At 38.2% G+C, this 20,523-nt stretch overlaps 1 protein-coding gene across 3 annotated transcripts in view; it reads left to right on the plus strand.

Annotated features, from left to right (window-relative positions):
* LOC107217144 (plexin-A4) overlaps window positions 1–20,523 on the plus strand; it is a 68,394-nt gene that overhangs the window by 13,685 nt on the left and 34,186 nt on the right. For all 3 annotated transcript variants that reach the window (XM_046740626.1, XM_046740627.1, XM_046740628.1), the window contains exon 2: window positions 7,842–9,203. In XM_046740626.1, the coding sequence (XP_046596582.1) occupies window positions 8,085–9,203 (1,119 nt within the window). In that variant the 5' untranslated portion in view covers window positions 7,842–8,084. The remainder of the gene's footprint in view (window positions 1–7,841; window positions 9,204–20,523) is intronic.

The following is a 20,523-nucleotide window of genomic DNA, read 5'->3' on the forward strand; positions in this document are numbered from 1 at the left end:
TTCTTCCGTGTATGTGTGTGTTGGAGCGAATGTTTTCACATCACACTATGTGTAATATTTATACACACGTATCGGGTATTATACAATTACTTTCATTGTTCCTTCGTCGACTAGCCGCGACCGATTTTAGATCTTCTGTTCCGTTGATTTTTCTTTATCTTGACTATTGTACATTTTTTTTTTACCGTTCCTCTTTCTCCTCTTCGCTGTTCTCATCAATCGTTAATGCCAGTTTTCTTTTTTGTCCGATTCGCTGACTGCTTTATTACTTTCAACAGATTAATGACTACAATTATTATTATTAAGATCCATTATGTCACATATTTTTCTTCGAATCCTTAATTTGTGACCATGAATAGGCTGTAACAGCTTCATTCGCATATTTCATTGCGAGTATGTTTAACCGTTAGAATTTCTTTATTACACATATTAATGTTACATATAGGATAGCTGATTGTTAAATAATGAAATTTCGAATAAAACAAGTTTTCGAAAGTTTAATTTAACCCCGCCGAAACGGTATCATTGTAGAAAAAAATATTATTTTTATCCTTTTGTAACATCTATACCGTGTAAAATGAGAATTATTATTTAAAACTTTACATTTTCTTTTTCCTCTCTCATTCGTTACTCTGGGTCTCTATGGTATAATAATACAGAATTGATTTAACCCGGATACAATGAATCAAAGATATACATAATAATACCTGAATAATTGATATATTCAATTGCTTCAATTTGATTTGTTCAATCGTTCGATTTCCCTGTTAAATATTAAATTTCCCCCTCCTGTTATATTTATATACCGCGCATCGTTTTTGTTGTTATTTGTCAGGAATTTGGAATTAGGCAGTCATTCAATTTCGTCGGATATACTACAATTTAGCACTGCATGTTACATTACACTCAACGCATTATAATTATACACGTGTTTAATCTGTAATTGGTATAAATTCGCCTGGTGCAGTTTTGGCTGAGAAACCGCCACCGCATATACGGTACATTATTAACACGTGTATCCATCGAGTATGTATGTATGCATGCACTGTATTCGTGTGTTTAATGTATTATATATTTAGAGTTGGCGAAACGAACGGCGATGAGTCGTTTTTCATCGGCGACGATGTTGTACCTCTGACGAATATGGAAATCGGACGATCCGTACAACGCGAAGAATACAACGGCAATTAATTAATACGACGACGACGAGAAGCGGCGTGACAATTATAATGACAATGATAATAATAAATTGGACAATTAAATTCTATAAAATTATAAAAATTAAATTGAAAATATTGTTGTAGCTTAGAAAGAGAAAAAAAAAAATATGTATGTGTGAAGATGAAAAATATGAAAACATCAAAACGTCAAGCATCATCATCATAATCATCATCATTATCGTAATCGCGAATCGGTGCAGCATGGCAAAAATTTCACGGCATTCTAAGCATCGCTATAGGAACGACCTTGAAACGGTATTTACCAGCAAATTCCAATCCGTTTAAATCACTTCGCTGCTCGCTCGCCGCGGTTTCGGGCATTTTTTTTTTCTCTCTCCTTCTTTTCTCTCTTACTCTTTTTCTTTTTCTATTTACTTGCACTATTGCTTTTATATTTTATTATTTCTCGTCAAACTCCGCCCGTAATTCCGTCTCCTTCCCTGCCTATACATATATATATATATATATATATTATATTATATATATATGTATAAATATATACCTATATAAGAATATGTATATAATACGTGATGATCAAAAAAGTAATAGTCAAGTTTGCGAGATCTGGTTTCTGGCATGGCGCTGTAGCTTTCACGAGAACGTTCTGTGATTATTATTATTGTTGTTGTTATTATTATTATTAGCATCATTGTTATTCGTACTCGTAAGTCTTTTTATACCTTCGGTAATATAATTTTCTATTATTATTATCATCATTATGATCATCATAATATCGTAATTTTCGATATATCGACTTCAGTGCGTGTGTGTGTACTGTGTATATATATATATATATATATACACACACACACATATTGTGTATTATATACCTATATGTGTAATGTATTATTACATGTAATCACGTAACGTGCAATATTATTATAACTTGCAACATTACAAACTCACGCAAGTTTCACGTACATTCGACGCAACGCACGATCATGGGTACTTATTTACATACATATGCCGACACAACGAGCGAATAAGAGGCGATATGAAATTTTTTTAATCCCCCTTGCGCAGCAGCGTACCTTAAAATTTGGCGGTGAGAAGTTGAGAAGGGAAAACTATAAACAAATTATTATTACAATAAATTTTTACTCGTTCGTTTTTTCTCGTACATACAGTATCTTTGACGGTGATTTTTTTTTTAATCAACTGTATTACATGTGCCTCTTTTTTTTTTTCGTTGTTTTATTTCTCCCGCGTATTCGCAATTACAATTGATTAGAAAATAAAGTAATAACGAAAACTGCGACGAAGACATTCGGATGTGAATTATTTTGACGTATACATATGATAATTCACACATTGCAACTTGTAAATAGTTTGCATATAATTAGGAGGAGGTTGTTATTTAAGGTATTTATTTATACGGTATATAATACGTATGTGTAATAATTATAACTTTTTATACCTGTTTGAAATTAGATACACGTGCATTTTCATTATAACTACACGCATATTGTTATATGCAGTGAGTATAATTCTCTTCGTTGCATTTTCTTTTTTTCTTTCGTTTTTTTTTTTTTGTTATTTCTCGGCTTGTTTAAGCAATTGCTTTGCATTTTGTTTTTTGATTGTCATTACGCCTTTTCGGCTCAGCGCCAGTGTAATTATAAAAGTACCGTTCGTCGCACAACAACGAGCATATCCGTTTATAATTACAAACAAGCACAGCGCTTACTTACAACAGAATATTATTACAACTTCGGGGCAACAATTCTACACTTGTATTAAATATCTACATTACCTCCAGCTCGACGATACCTAATCGTATTTGTTAATTACTTCATTACTTATAAATCGAAATTGTAAACGAAAATTCGATTGCAGTCTGTCACGTTTCAAATATACCTGTAATAAGCTTACATATATGTATACATGTATATCGTTTTTTCATCTTATTCTATCACGAAAAATCTCATACTTTGTTTTTTTTTTTTTTTTTTTTATCTTGTCTATAATAATTTCTCCCTCGACAGCAAAATAATGTACGTAAATATATGTAATTATCGCGAAAAATTAACAAAGATATGACAGTTTTAGTTTACACGAATGATAATAATAATAATAATAATTACAAGCATAAAACACAATATATGTAGGTTATTTTTGAATCTTTGTTTATAAAATCCGAATTTTCGGTCAACAATTAGTATCAAGCGACAGCTCGTATAAAAAAAAAACCGTTGTTACGTTTTAAATTTTTCTACATCGTTAATGATAATAATACTTTGTAAGATTACGAGCGGTCCGTATGAGCATGGATCTTGTTTGTTAATTTGTACCAAATAATATATGTATAATTATACATATATATATGTACGTATATCTATTTATACGTATTACAAGGATAAATCTCTAAATTGCAGAGGGAGAGAGATGGAAAGAAAAATTTTTATCTGAACTTTAACCTTACGCGATGAGTCGTCTCTCGCACTCGTACACATACTTACTTTCATATCACGCGATGATTAGCTTGCATGAGATACACCGTGTAACCGGCTTTGGTGTGTATGATGTATGCATGGAAGTACAGGATTGTAGCAATAGATTCGTGTTCACAATCAGTTCGCTCGCAGTACAGTTTTGATCGTCACAGTGGTGAAGGTTTTTTCGTTCGCATATATATATATATAATATATATGGTATATATATATGTTATAAAAAGTTGAAACCCGTCGTTACGTACGATAATTAAAATAATTAATATCCACCCGTTATGTACTTTGGTTAAAAACAATGTTTTTCTTCATTTCGTTCCTACCATTTTACAACGACCGAACAATGAACATTTTTCATATGTTACGATGTAAAACGTTGTAACGTTTCCCGTTATAAACTCACCGGTGTATACAAATTTGGGTCCCTAATCTAAATTTTCAGCTGACTCTCTAATTGTGTGTACATGCGTACGAACAAGGCGGGGTTATTTAGATTCATTAACCCCCCCCCCCCCCCCCCCCCCCCTGCCGTGTTAAGGGCACGTCGTTGTGTCGTTGAAGTGTACGCAAGGGGTTCGTGAAAAATCGTCATCATTATCAACATCATCATCATCATCGTCGTCGTCGTCGTACCGAAACAACTGCCGAGTTAAGTTTAAATTTTTTTTTATTTTTTCACTTTCATATTAATTTCCACACTTTTGGGAATGTTTGCGATAAGCTGTTTAAAATTGCAGTGAGCGACGAAGTGTACAAGAATTGGTAAAACAAACGGAAAGCACATACGTCTTATGTATATTATAGTCCATGGCTTACTTAGGAACGAATAAAGTTGCATCAACTTTGAGGTAAGGAAAAAAAAAAACAAAGAAAAGAAAACTAGAGCCTAGAAACTTGGACGATAGTCGTGTAGGATATCGAGAATTCTATTATTAGAACACAACGTGTCCCACACATTGTCTTCATTCGTTCGTTCATTCCCGCTCGGGTATATTATACTCTCTCTATAGTAAACCATCTTCTTCTCTAGTTGATCTTTGAATCATTCGTCGTCGTCCGTATAACATAAGCATAATTGCTACGTGTAATATGATTATATTCCGTATACACACACACGCCCGTACATATCTATAGGACTTTGACGATGTAAACTCTGCCTTTGAATCAGGTTGTTTAATAGTCACGCCTGTATTATTAGTCAACTCTTAGACGCGATGATTATCGTATGATTTATCACGCGTTCGTAAATTGTATCTATGGAATAATTTCTTAGGGATTTATTCGTTATTATCGTGAAGTTTGTGGCTACCCTGCTCAAGTTGGTAGCTTCTATACCGTTTGACGATGAGGTTGAAGAGTTGGTAACCATTAATCTAGAAACAAAAAATCACTATTCCGAAGGAGGAGTTGAAATCCCGTAAATATTATGGTACTTGATTTCAGACAATTTTCAAGTTCCGTAAAAACGTTATTTTTCCTAAAAATGCAACTTTACGGATTTTAATCTCGTATTAGATTTCGTTAGGTTAGGTCTGGTTTCTTTTTATTTGGCCACACAGTGAAAATTTGAACATATTATAGTCACTATAGAAAAATCTTGCGAAATTGTTACAGTTGTAGGAAATTTTGTCTTAGGGTGTGTTCCAAAATAATCTCTCAGTACTATCAATAACATTATATCTCCTTTGCGTTGCCGAATTCTTCACTAGCTCTGCCTCTGTTCTAGGGAGTTTTTAGCGCTGCCAGCTAGTTTTGGAATCCACACTTAATACTATTATATTATACCTATATTTTCTGGTTATAGCAGCATTGAATCTGTTTGCTTAGTTTACTACTTTACCACATTCATTCACCAGATAAGTAACGTCTGAACATAAATTTATCATTGCGTTGCCATCAATGTATTGCAACGGACACAAAAAAATCTAGAAAAAAAAAATGCAACACATACTATAGATTTTCTGGTCAGAGCTAAAAAACTAATTTTCGATTATGGTAAAATATGAATTGAACTGATCAAGGACCGACTAACCTACAAAATGCGGAATTTTCCTAGATCTAATGCGACTTAGGTTAGGTTAGGTTAGGTGGACATCCTTTGATTTCTCCCTTACTTTCCTCTTTTACCCCTGAGAACATACATAGATTTTTGCGCGACGCTTCTCTTCTTCTCCTCCTCTCTACCCTCGATGTTGCTGCATAAGAAATACGTCTTCTCTTTTCACTTCCCGTTTGGCGCTGTATACTGTATACCTTCCGTGCATACGAGGAAGCGGGGTGGGGCAAGTTTTGAAATATTAACTCGCGCTTCGGGGAAGAGTTATACTGGGAAAAATAGTCTATGCACATGCATACGTAAGGTGTAATATGCGATCCGACAGAATGTCACACGACGAAATTTCTTACCAAGTATTTCCTCTTTCCTGTCGTTCCTCCTTTCTTTTCCCCCTATTATATTCCATACGATTTTCTAACCTCTCCTTCACCATTTTTTCTTCTCCCTCCCTCTCTTTCTCCATTCCACGTCACCGCAGGTTGTTATCAAAGTGTCAGCTTACACGCGATACACATTCGGAACCCGCACCGCGTTCGTGAAATCTACCTCGCGTCCTGTGACGTCATACGGCGCAATCCGTACGCCTATACCTATGCGTATTGTTACTATTACACACTTGAACGCGTATTGTGTAGTTATCTTTATATCTCTTTCTTTTAATCGCATGCCTGAGCGGAAATAATTTCAAACCTTGCGGCATTAGTTAGTATTACACGATGTGTGTAACGAAATGCGTTTACACGTATGCTTGCGCATTGTATACATGTATATGTATATCTTGCTGTACATAAGATTGAGAAAGAAATGAAAGCAAGCTTGGAAGTATTGGTATACTTATAAAATGAGAACAGAAAAAGCTCTTCATACAAATTAGGAAAAAAGAAAAAATTCGTTTTTACGTTATATGACTGTACAGTGAAACAAACGACTGCTTTGGAAAAACCTTTACCTTATATTATCCGAAGGAAAGTTGGGGAATTTTGAAAGCGAAATCTTGTATAATATTACATATATAACAAAGTTATGGGCAGTAAAATGGGCGATCTTCGCATCATGCGCGATTTTCAACGTTCCTTCTCATGCTATAATCTGTATAATGTGTATATACATAAACGCACTCATTACCTAGCGAGAGTTACAAATCATTGGGCTTGTTACTTTTTATACGTCTATTATTCACTGCCCACTTTAACCAAATTAAGACAATTTATATACCGACACTTAAATACGTTACTACTCCACGCTGTGTTTGACTGTGTGTTGTCAGAGCTTTATCATGTGTGTGAAGGTGGATGTGTGTACCATATAAGGGCGGGAGTCACAAGTCAACTTGGGGAACTGGTTGAATATTGAACTTTAAACCGTACGATGTGAAGCCTGATCTAATTGTAAAACGATCTCTATACAAGCAACGTGTATACGTACCTATATATATATATATATATATATATATATATATATATTTGTTTGTATGGTGTGCCAAACTGCTGTCACATCAATCTTGAGAGCTGTTTTATAATAAGAGAGGAAGGGAAGAGGGTGCCCACGTTTTCTAATATACGTGTATGCACGTCGGGAGTTCTGCTGAATACTTTTTCATTCTACAACTTTGATGATTGATCGAATTCACGACGTTACGTACGTTATTATTATTTTCCTTCTTCGAATATAATAATTCGATTTCGAACGTGTATTAACTTGTACGCAGCATGCTTGTAATCTTTTATACCTTATGGATGAACATTTTTTATATATTTTTTATATTTATATATATATATATATATTTGTTTTTTTACGGAATCATGAATCACGTCTTGTTATTCTTAACAGAAAGATTGCTTCACAGAACCATTCTGTGCACATAGTTCATGAAAGTATATGTGTAGGTAGTTTATCATCATTGGGGTGATAAAAAGAACGTCTTTTTCCGCTCTCAATTATCTATAATTTGTAGAATGAATCTGACGCTCAAGTCTAATATTTCTGCACGTATAATATAATCACGTCATGTGTTTCGCTTACGCCTAACTATCTCCTTCCGAACTATCTAAAATCATAATACCGCATGAGAAATATCATTTACAACTATAATGGGCCTTTTTATTTTTATGATTCCAGGAACCAACGGCGTTATCATCGGCGCGATAAAAACCGCGTCAAGGCCTAAAAATCGTGAAACAACGGTAAACAAGAAACGTGAAAACCTGAAGAGGCGAAGAAAAACGAGGAAAAGTCTTGAGCGCGAGGCAAAGTGATAAGAAGAAGGAGAGAATTCCCTGCGCGAGTTGGGCGTCTCGAACAGAAGTACGTGGTGGCGTCTCTTGGACGTCACTGCACAAGACTACGTGTGAGCGTGTGAGAATGTTACCACGAGGAACAAGGGCGTTGCTCGCCCTGCTGGTACTCTCGTCGTCGATGAGGCCGTCGAGGAGCACGCCCGCCGACATAGTGCACACGTTCGCCGACCCCGACGTCGAGCGTCTGAACCACCTGGTGGTGGACAAGAACACGGGGAGAGTATTCGTGGGTGGTGTGAACTGTCTGTACCAGCTGTCGCCGGACCTGGACTTGGTGGTGAAGGAGGTCACGGGACCGAAGAACGACTCGAACGACTGTTCGATGATCGACTGTCCCGCCGGCGTGGTCAAGAAGCTGACCGACAACGTGAACAAGGCTCTGGTCATCGACTACACGACCACGAGACTGATATCGTGCGGCAGTCTGTTCCAGGGGATGTGCACGGTCCGAAATCTCCACAACATATCGGACGTTGCTCAGGAGGTGCGGGAGGCCGTCGTCGCCAATAACGCGACCGCGTCGACGGTGGCCTTCATCGCACCGGGTCCCCCGAATCCGCCGGTCTCCCAGGTCATGTACGTCGGCGTGACTTACACAGCGAATTCGCCGTACAGGTCCGAAGTCCCAGCGGTTAGCTCGAGGTCGCTGGACAAGGAGCGGATGCTCGTGATCGCCGAGACGGCGGTGACGACCGGGACGAGAATGTTCGTCAACTCTTTGGCCAGGGAACGGTTCCCCATAAACTACGTGCACGGTTTCAGCAGCGAGGGTTTCAGCTACTTCCTCACCACTCAGCCGAAGAGCACCGCCACCGGAAGCGAGTTCATATCCAAGCTGGTGCGCGTCTGTCACGACGATCAGAACTACTACTCGTACACCGAGATACCGATCGACTGCACGAACGAGCTCAGGAAGTACAACCTCGTCCAAGCAGCCTACGCCGGCAAGGCTGGATCCGACCTTGCCGGGCACCTCGGCATCACCGCTCAGGACGATGTACTCTTCGCCGTTTTCTCCGAGAGCAACGCCACCACCAACAGACCGTCCTCCAGGTCCGCGCTCTGCGTCTACTCCCTAAAAGCCATCAGGAGAAAGTTCATGTCCAATATTCAACACTGCTTCGCCGGGCACGGGCAGCGGGGATTGGACTTCATATCGCCGAGTCATCAGTGCGTTCTTACGGTGAGTCTTTGCTTTGTTCGTTTATTCTGAGTTGGCGTTGTTTCTTTCTGAACTCGTCGTTCTCGTGCCACGGAGTCGGGCTTTCAAATTTCGACACGCGTTCTTTGTTTTTGTTATCTCGCCATGTTCTTCTGTACAAGTAAAAATTAGGCAAAATCGATGAACGTGGTCGTTTCATGACGCGGTGTTTGAGGCTACATCATCACTGTAATACCTGCCTACAGCAATACCTTACGGTATCAAAGAAATACACTAGCTGACTGTGCGTGATCCTTGCTCGATCCGGCGAAGGACAGACCGTCGCGTTTTCTTACCTGTTATGGTATTCGAAGTCTGCCTTGCAATTGCAGCTCTACTCGCACCTGCGGCCGATTTCTTGTATATTACCAATGACAGGCGTCTCGAGATGTACAGTACGTCAAGTATATCCACCTGAACAGTGAGATCTGAATTTCCCACGATTTACTGTAGCGATATACTATAACGCGGATGAATCAGTGAATCAATTGTAAATTGTTCCGACACAGCTGCATTACTTCCGAGGAATGTCAGTGCGTAGAATTACAGGTATCAAGTTTCATTGCTAAGCGTCATTGCCGAATTTGGCGGTTTAGTGGCACCACTCGAACCAAAGAGGTTGTATGAGAGAAAAAAGGTAAAGAAAATTAATTCAGTAGACATCAAGTGACGAAGACTGGTGTCGTTGGCAGGAGTTTCTTCGAAATCAGAGTGTCAGACTGCCGCAACAACTTAACCCCTTGTAGCCCCTTGTGACATTTCTGTAACAAACTAAATAAGATCCTACAAAATCCATACGGAAGGTATTAATGACAAGTCCTTAAATGCTATTTATTTTAAAATTTATGATTTTGGGCTACAAGGGGTTAACCGTCTGTTGAAATTACTCGGATCTTGATCTTCTGATTCTTAATTCGCGTGTATACCTCCAGTGAAAAAATGTAGTGTCAGTGGTGTCTAATGGTCCTGGAAACTATCCGTGAATTTTTCTTTTCCCCTAGAAATATTCCATTTTTAATATCCTTGAATAACACCGATAACTTGGAAATGACCTTGAATTTTTTAACGATGTTTCACTGTACACCATCTAGTGTTCGTCGGTACGGACTACCATGGAACAATTTTTACCGTTAGTTCATGAATGTAATATCAGACAGTGCTGGATCGACATCAGGTAGTACCAAGATTGAGATCAGATAGTGTCAGAATGAGACCAGATAGTATTAGGTCGACATGAACTCAGATAGTGACGAAAATCACTTGAAATTTCTCCCAACGGTTGGCAAGTATAACCAAACCAACGTCGAACTTCTTCTCTTAGTATCAACATTTCGAAATCGCTGTTGTTCTCTGTCCTACAATTGGCTATCACCGTTATCATTCACAGTGGAACGAACGATATTGCTCGTCACTGCGTCGCAACGAGGGTCAATAATCGGGCATCCTGCAGCAGGTACCGGGTCACCTACACGGGACCTCTCGACACCCTTCAAGTGTCGTACCTGCTTCACTTCGGCGCACCGCGCAGGACGGTCGATATTATCTCGAGCGTAGCAAGCAACGGCCAATGAACGTCAGTCAGGTTATCACCGAACTTTTGTTACCATAGTATTTTTGATTTTCCCCACCATACGGAGTCCGGAGAATGAATCAGATCAGGAAATGAAGAGCGCGAAATGATTCTCGGACATTTTTTCTTTCCTATATTCATTATACGTGTATATATTGCAAATGAATATGGTTTCAATGGTACTGAAGAAGAATGCTATTATGCTGTGTCTCGAAGTGAAGAAGAAAACGAAATGAGGAAGGAATCAATTATTGGATATAGAGGAAGATACGAAGAGAGAAAAGACCGGGCTCGGGTCTTCTTATGCGGATACTCTGTATGTGCCTTTTTATACCTCTTTTCTCCTTTCTTCTTATGTTCGGCTGTTTCTTATTCCTTTTATATCATCTTCTTCTGCAGCTCGTTTCGTTGTCTTTCTGTCCTCGGGGGGCCTCGGATCGCATATTCATGAGTCTGTAGCTCCTTTCACTGCTCCGCATTCCCACTAAATTCCAAATCAGAGGCGTAAGGAATTCCCCCTGGTCTACACCGATCACTTCCACACGATCACCTTACCGATATTTTCTGTATTATGCAGTACGCGAAGCTTTCGTGCCGTATACAATACACGACGTTCATTACCTTTCTCCGATATGTGGTTAAACCGCTTTAACCGTACCGCCATCATTTGTTCTTGCCATCTCTTATTCCCGGTTCACCATCTTCGGACAGAGAGAGAAAGAGGGTATGAGAGAAAAAGAGGGTCGAACAACCAGTTCAACGTTTATTGGCATGTTGAGAATTTCTTTTGACTCGGGTAAGTAGGTAGGTATATTAGATTGAAATATCAGACGACTGGTGTTCGGAATTTGAGGCCTGATTTTATTGGGTTCCGATTTGTCTTCGTTGGCGTCTCCGGCTTTCCCAGTCTCTTTGCTTTCAAAACAATCTCGAGTATCTTCAGATTGAACTTGAGATTATTGAGTCTCCCCCACCGGATCGTAAGAATTCCACAATACGTAAGACGCAGGAAAAAGAGAGCGAGACTGGAAATCGGACGAACGATTCGGCAGGTGTATTATACCTGCCGTTTCAGGTAGCTGAATAATTTTCCCTCGAAACGATGTTACAAATTAAGTATACACGTTCCTGATTGCCGAACCGTTGCTTCGAAACTCTCTATCTTGTACAATAAAATTAGTTGAATTATATTTTATTATTGTTGGCGGAAAAATGATGCTTCGATGCTCGAACTTGCACGCTACTTCATATCCGCTAATGATCCGCCGACTCAACCCACCCTCGAAATTCTTCTTTTGTTTAGAAAGTATCGACAGTCTACAGTAATAAGGGGATCGTGATGGTTCAGAAAAGTTGTACTAATGTGTATCGGAGGAGTGAGAAACAAACAAAAAAAAAAAAAATCGAAAACTGTGATATCGGGGGAAAAATAGAGATGAGCTTGCCTTTTTATATAACGGGACTGAAAGTTTTTTCATGCTCGTTATGAATTTCAGTGAAAAAACTGGTCGGAATTTATGTACAAATTTTTCTTCATCTATTTTTTAGTTATTACACAAATTTCAAGTACTGTATTGAATGTGAAATACTGATCGATGTGAAGAGAGGGTTCTGTTTCATTCTTCACTTGTACTCTAAAAATACGTTATTCAAAAAGAATTGCTGCAAATTGTTTCAATGAGTTTTTCCCCATACTTTCATACTTTCATAGTATAGGAGAAACTCCGTAGCGTCTCTTAAACTTGAAGAAGAAGAAGAAGAAGAAGAAGAAGGTCGTTCGGAATATTCAAAGTCACTTTCATTCCTTCGAGAATTTGCGGGATATAAAATTAACGACGATAGCTTGAAACTCGTTTTGAGTCATGTAAAACTTCACTCGAGCTAATTGACGTAATTCGAAGTCGCGGAACAGCTTCGAGTCATTCGTTTAGAGTTATACTTGAACTATGCTAGTCTTGGAATTCGGACCGAGATTACAGGAAGTATCCTTCTGGACATTCCAATAATTAATCGAACGACTTGATGCTTTCGAGTTTTCCCTCCTACCGCCGTGTCTTATGCTCAAGTAGAAAACATGGCGAAGGAACGAAGTAGGGAGAAGAGGAAAAAAAAAAAATGGAAACACCTTGATTCCCAGGAGAGTTAATTCGCTTCCTTTAAACACCGTGTGAGCCCTTCACCTCGTCCATGGTCGACACGGTGAAATAAATCAAATGGCGCTGCTGCAATTAGCTTCGACTTATATAAGCACTACACGGTCTTCGGTTATGAGATTAGGATTAAATCGGTTAACGGTCCACTTTTTCTCTCTCTATCTCTCTATCTCTCTATCGCTTTCGTTCTCTCTTCTTCTTTTTCCCCCTCCTTATTCACTTTGTGTAACAACACAGCACTGTGTAGGAGGAGCCGTACCATTATTATACGATCCGAATGAAGTCGATGCCAATAAGATGCCTGCCTGCACCTTTCTATGTACACTGCCTTACACACAACAACCTGAATCCTGAACAGTTACTTGTTCGTCATTATCACCAATGATCGTCTAGTACTTCACAATTATCGGAAATTCCAAAGTTGTTGTCCCCAAGCGGTTCGCCACCGGATGCATCAAAACGGCCTAATGGGTCGGTAGCTTAACCTGCGGCTTAACTGAAGTCGGCAATTGAACTCGACGAGTCATCGCAGTTTGGGCGGATGAAATTTGTGCCGATGAAAATCGGAATGAACGAGGTTACCGACTGCGTATGTGTGACACGTCCAAATTATTTTCAATGCTCGTCTATGTATGTATACAAATCATATATATATAGGTGGAACAAGAAACTCTGCTTGTTTTTCACCTTTGTGATATGATATGGTCTATACAGTGTGAAGTGAAATTCCTGTCATAAATATATATACTTATATATAAGTCTATGAATAGAAGACTATAATAGGTGCACGACTCTGGTCGTCATTATTGTGCAAAGTCGATGTTTCTTGCGTGATTACTCGGTTCACAAATTTCAAACCTTTTGTACTGTCATGCACTCTACAGCAACCTATTATGTCTACCATTTATTTCAGAGTAAGTACCTACGTAAAAAATTGTGGCACGTAATAATATCTTTGCGACTTTCAAGCGTTCAATCAAACGTTACCTTGTGCAAAAGAACGAAACTTGAACGCGCTCCATTGCATATTTACCATTTCTGTAGTTATACGGAGTGAGGAGCTAACGGTTGAATAGTCTAACGCGCATGCGCCAAGATCTAGGCGCAAAAGCAGTTGTTTGGTCAGGACGACCTACATTTTTGAGGTTACATACATCGCGGCGACCTATCATCTCAACTTATTACGGTTGGTCAACCTGACGAAACAACTGCTTTTGCTGTGGAATTTTAGCGCATGCGCTCTTCACCATTATCTATTCACTTTGTATAAAGATGTGATTCTTTCATTACGCGGATTGGAAAATTGAAAAACTATTTGTAAATATAATGAAACGATGACACACAACAAGAATAGTAAATTGCGAAACTAGTGCGCAAAATAGGTGATTCCCGAACGTGTCGAGTTTTTTATAAAAAAAAAAAAATAAACAGTGCGAGGGACACTTATGCGCACGTGTTAGGTATACTGTAATTCCTAACTGAGTGCGGAAACTTCGATTTTGTAAAACCAAATTGATGCACTAGTGCGGGAATCGAATCGAAATATCTTTTCTTTTAGTGTAACTAGATATTTTAATTTATTCTCGCACTAGTGAGGGAATGTACTATTTTACGCACTCATTGGGGTACGTAAAGTTGAATTTTTCACACTCAGCTAGGAAATAAAAACAGTTTATACCGTATCATTTCGAAGACTGCGTCTGCCTCATGTAGAAATATGGTACATATTTACCTGATGGCGCACACTGTGTGCGGCTGCAACGGCGTATATCATGCACGTTTCACGGAATTGATAAAATTCTCACCTCCTCGTTCTCATGATCTTCTTTTCTGCTCCCCCTCCCATCGGTGGGGTTCATATTTTTTGCAGCACAGTCGCGCCCCGCGGGAATTTCCAATTTCAGATATTCGCCTATACAACACGTATACGTATCTCATACCCATCCTCCTTTTCCTACTCATCCTCGTCGTCTCGGCCCAGGTTAGAGAGAGAACCATTATTAAAAATTCATCCAGAGGAGCCTGCAGGAGCCGAAGTCTCGGGCTCGCAGCTCTGCTGCTCCTGCAATGCTGCTGGTAGGTGCCTGCAGAGGCCACCGAAGGCCAATAACGTAATAACGCACCTCTCGCTGTCCGACGAACGTACGTCCGTCTTTCCCTTTATTGGTATCCCTGGTTTCAAGGGGGCCATTATGACCAGTTAACTCTGACAAACGGGGAAAGTTATAATGCATATTCATTCACTTTGAAATTTTTTTATTTTTTTTTTTCTGCCTAGTCTTGTCCAGAAATTTTACAGGCACACAAAAATCTCACCCAACGGTATGTCGGACCATCAATTTTCACCAATGCATCGTCTGATCATGATCCCGAGCGATGAAATTACTTCAAACTTTCGGAAACACGAAATTCAACTTCTCAAGGAGACTTCTCAAGATGGTCTGTAAACAAGTAAAAACAAGTGTGGGTAACTTCGCGGCAACAGAGTACTCTGCCCATAACCTCAAAGAAGGTAGTAGAAATCGTATGCCAGTGTCGGTCTGCCGTGTTTAAGCGGCACTACTGCAAACTCTGTAGTTTCTTGAAAGTTTGAAAAACTACCTCATTTACTCAGAAGAGCAAAGAGAGTGCCGAAATCGAATGAAAAAGAGGGTCAGCCCTCTGGCGTGAAAAAAATGAAACCTTTCGCGCAGGAGAAAAGGGAGAAAAGTCGCATTACCTCGGGGGAGTTTCGTTTAGGTTAGGTTAGGGTGTTAAAGTGACATCTCGGACATTGACGACCCTGGACAAATTTGCAGGTTTTACGGTTTTATGATCGCGGGGGGGGGGTTAGAAACCAGGCGTGCAGTTTGATCCGTCTACACATGTACACACCGACCCGCGTCTATGGATGTACTTGTGTATAGAGGAAGGAAAAAGACGCGAATTGAGAGCTGACCCAAGCATTATTCAAACACGCTGGACCGCTCTTCCGGAAATTGGGAACCCCTTATAGATAGAGCCATTCCGTTTACTGTCCCCTCTTTCTTTCTTCTTTTATACTTTATTCTTTTTCTTATGTTCTTTTTTTTACCCCCTTCTTTTTTTTTTTACTTCTCTTATCCTTATCTCTCCTCGTACCGTCCTTCGATCTATCTGGGTAGTAGGTAGGTAGATAGGTAGTTAGGTGCATGCATACGTAGATAGGTTAGGTATACTTGCGGCGGATAAAGGGAGTCCGAAAACTAAGGGAAAGGTCCTACAAATTCGTGAAGAAGAGGACACTGTATAATAAGACACCTAACAATCGGGATTCCTTCTTTCTTTCTTTCTTTCTTTCTTTCTTTCTCTCTATCTTTCTTTTTCATAGTTAGATACACATTCTCTCGCCTCTCTACTTCTAGTTGGATATAATTACTGATTTTGTCTGCTGTAACTATACTGTAATTATACACCCAAATCGTTAAGCTGAGAAAAGGTTGGAATCTAACAATCTTAAAAAAAAATCCTAAAATTCCTGCGTTTCTTATACGTACAGTAATGTTCATTAATGGGTTCCCAGCGGCTAACTATTTTTTTTGGAATCAAAACTGAAACAAGCTTTCTTTATATGGAAATTTTGTGTCTACGATCAACGTGTCGTTTGTTTCTCCTGTCAATTGCGTCGCTAATCATTGGCACATGAAATTTGCTTAGAAAGGAAACTCGTTCGAGATATGATTCTAAAAGAATAGTTAGACACTGGGAACCCATTAATGAAGATTGCTTACATGTGTTCGAAGTTTCGATCCATCAAGTTTGATCAATAACTCAAGTTTACTACCATTTCGTACATTTCGATGGCTTACCAAGTTTCATTCACCCTACAAGACCTTATTATTAAACTTTTCGATCAAGCTTGAACTAATATCAAAATTTTAGACACGTGCTTTTCTTACCTAACAATTGATCAGTTCATTCAAGATACACAACGATTTTAGAATCTTGCCTTTTTATTTGTTGCGTGTATAATATTGACAGAACCATCTCAAAAAACCCGTCATGAGTTTGTATAAAATAATTAGGTATCAATTGATTCTAGCGTATTTGAATATCTGAAAAAATTTCGGCATAAATGGCATCCGTATAATATAAGTGAAGTTTCTTTATAAAAAAGTCTAAAACACAATAACTTTCAACGTAAGTCACAGCAAAAAATTCGAATGCTATAATATATACTCGTAGTTGGTTAATTTTTGTTTTTTTGTCTTCTGACAGCTCTGGCATAATTATCGACATTCGAGTCTGATCATGCCATTTCCTTCTATAATATTGCCAAAATAATGCAGTAATACAATGCCGTGAAACAGAATTTCTTTCATTGCAGGAAATAAAAAAGAACAGAAAGCAACAAAAAAAAAAAGTACTAAACGACGAGACCATATTTAACAAAAGTGAGGTAATTTTGATAGCGAAAGTGCAGATGTCCAAAAATTCTTACGAGTATTATTATAGTTAGGATGTGAAATGTTGTAATACGTACATACTCGTCAACTTTGCACGTACTCTACACCTACACAAGTATATTGTACGCATACATTTATACACTTGACATTACGAAATCTTGCAAGCTGTTTAACGGGATACACAACCGACACATTCACTGTTAATGTAATACAATATAACTAACGTAAAGGAGAAATCGGGTAGAGATTTTTGGAAAAAAAAATTTTTTTTTTTTTCTATTTCATTCTGTATTTTATTTCTCTTATCTTCTTTCTTTAATTCTTTTTTTCTCTCATATACAAACCTTAGTACGCGAAATTTTTCCAAAGATCTTTCCATATTTCGTATAACGGACCAGCAGCACCTTTTTTTACAAAAGGAAAAAACGAAAAAGGGAATTGGTTGGCAAACTTTTGCTTGCTCCTTTCCACAGACTATATATATATATAACGGAATTTGGTCTTACACATACGCACGCAGATTTGGAAAACGTTCCGTTGTCGTACGCTATGCTCTGCAAGATTGAAACGCGATACTTGGAGGCAACCTACTTAGGTAGGTCGGTATATTAGGCATCTTAGCTCCAGGATTCCGTTCTCACATACCTCTCCAATCAGGATTTCGTGCTGCTGCGGAGCGAGAGGCGGCGGGATCGTCGGGATAAAAGTTCGCTCCTTTTTTTCGGCTCAATTCTGTTCTCTTCGCTTTCTATTTTTTTATTTTATTTTTTTCGAATTTTTATACTTCATTTCTGTTTCCGTTTCCGTCATCATTTATCTCATCGCTATTATCAATGTTATCGTTGTAATTATTATTCTTAACTATACATGTTTTCTTCACTAGCGAAAGCAAATTTTCATATACTCGTACATATAATCCTTTTTTATAGCAAGTTCGTTAAATTTGTTCACTCATTCGTTCGAAACTTTACTCTTTATTACAACTTTTTCAATCATTAACATTATTATCGTTATTGCCGTCGTCGCCGTCGTTGTTATTATCATTATTATTATTATTCGAACGTCAATCAACGATATTCACCTCTTTTCTTATACTCCCTGCTAAACTGTTCCGTTTCACCTGAATGAGAGATTTTTCCTTTCTCTTCCTCCGCATTGTCTCTTGCGTATATTTTATCCCCCCCCCCCCCCCCCCCCCCCCGTCACCCCCTTTTTTCCCCGTGCAGTTCGTCTTTAAATTGAGAATTATTCTGTCTTGAAAAAGAACAAAAACTTGTCGAATGAAACGAGAATGAGAAAAAAATACTTAAGTTCATTACGATTATATCCATATTATATGATATGGTAAAGAAAATTTTATCGGATGTTTTTTTTTGTCTTATTATATATCGAAGCAAAAACTTCCTGGATACATAATATTGTGTACAACAATCTATCGTATAACATGTGTAAAAAAAAAAAAGTTTAAAGAATTAAAAACCCCCTAGCACCGTTTCGAAACTTGAATCTGGTTCACTCCGATTGTACTAATGAAAAGACACACGACAAATAAAGAGAAAAAGTTAAATTGTATTTAACGTTCCCTCGAAAGTTCAGATTAATCATTTGGAACAGTTGAACAATGTAGCAAGACGACAGATGTAGAAAAAGAATGAAATGTAAAGAAAGAGAGAGAAAGAGAGATAAAGGATAAAAACACTGCAGTGCTAACGTGTTCCATTTGTATGATATCTACCCACACACACGATGCGTTTTTTTTTTTTTTTTATACATTTTGCTTGTGTGTGTGTGTTTGTGTAACTGGGTATATGAAACGACGGATGAAATGTTACACTGTGATTTGTGAAAAGAGTCGTGGGTGGTGAAGAAGCCAGAATGGAACGAACGAACGAACGAACTAATATGATGGCTCATATGTCATTATAAATGAAAATGACACGCCGCTTATATATTGTGAAATATAATGTATTGTACAAAAAAGATGACGAGGAATCTTCCCCTATACTCGAGTAAGTAATCATGGTGTCGATATCGTTCGAAATGATTTCCGAATCTTCGAAATCATACCGAAGACAGTGATGTTGGAATAAAATTTGGCATTATTAATCATTGGTAGTAATGAGAAATCATTTAGAATTAGAGAAATCTCTTTGTGCTATTTTAGTGAATCTTTGAAATCGTATGAGAAATCACCTAGTCAAAGTAATCACAGGTAAAATTTGGGTAAACGTGAATGAATATGTTGCAATAATGACGTCACTTTCTTTTTTTTTTTAACTCTCAGTTAAATATCTCTTGGAAGATGAATAAAATGATACGATTACAGAGTCAGTTGGTCGGATTCTGTTGCGTTGCTTCAGGTCGTCGGATTTTTTTCTACTTCTTTTTTATCGTTCCTGTTCCTGTTTCTAATTTCGCAATTTATCGTTTTCGCGCTACGTGTAGGTAGACATATAAATGCAAGCAGACTGAGCCAGACAGGCAGAGGCGATCATCCGGAAGATGAACTCATCGCCGCAATGTGCAATATGCACACGCATATAGCGCGGATGTACATTGGCATTGCTCCGGCATGTCTAATTGGAAATCAATCCCTCGATTCCGTTGTAGTTTCTCCGATCGTTCGACACCGCTCTAATTAGATAGTGAATAATGAATAAATCAATGAATAAGTAAAATCGATGATAGATGCGGCGATGTTCTCGCGCTCCTTATCTCTATATGATTTTCCTTTATGTATACATAGATAAATTATGTTTATCCTTATTTAGGGTGTTGACGAATTTTTTCCCCTCTCATCCCCCAAATCAACGTCAAATAATTTTAAAACAATTGCCTCATTTTTTTTTTTTTTTCTTACTCATATTTTTACCTCACCTCTAAGACAGTCCGTTTTTTTGTCGAATTTTCTTACGGTAATGGGAAAAATGGGAAAATTTTTTTTTTTTTCTCGGTATATATTTTATTGTGAGATTAACAATGTTCCGAGAAATTTGCGACTTCGTGGTCTTAGCGAGTATTAGCGATACTATGTGAAAAAAAATAATTGACGTCATCTTACCAGGAAATCTCGACGAATTGCACAACCTCGAAATCTGACTTTTTTTTTCTTTAGAAGAAATGAAAATTTCTTGGAAAATTGTTACACTCACAAT

This window comes from Neodiprion lecontei, chromosome 5, assembly GCF_021901455.1.
Source record: "Neodiprion lecontei isolate iyNeoLeco1 chromosome 5, iyNeoLeco1.1, whole genome shotgun sequence".
Taxonomy (NCBI): Eukaryota; Metazoa; Arthropoda; class Insecta; order Hymenoptera; family Diprionidae; genus Neodiprion; species Neodiprion lecontei.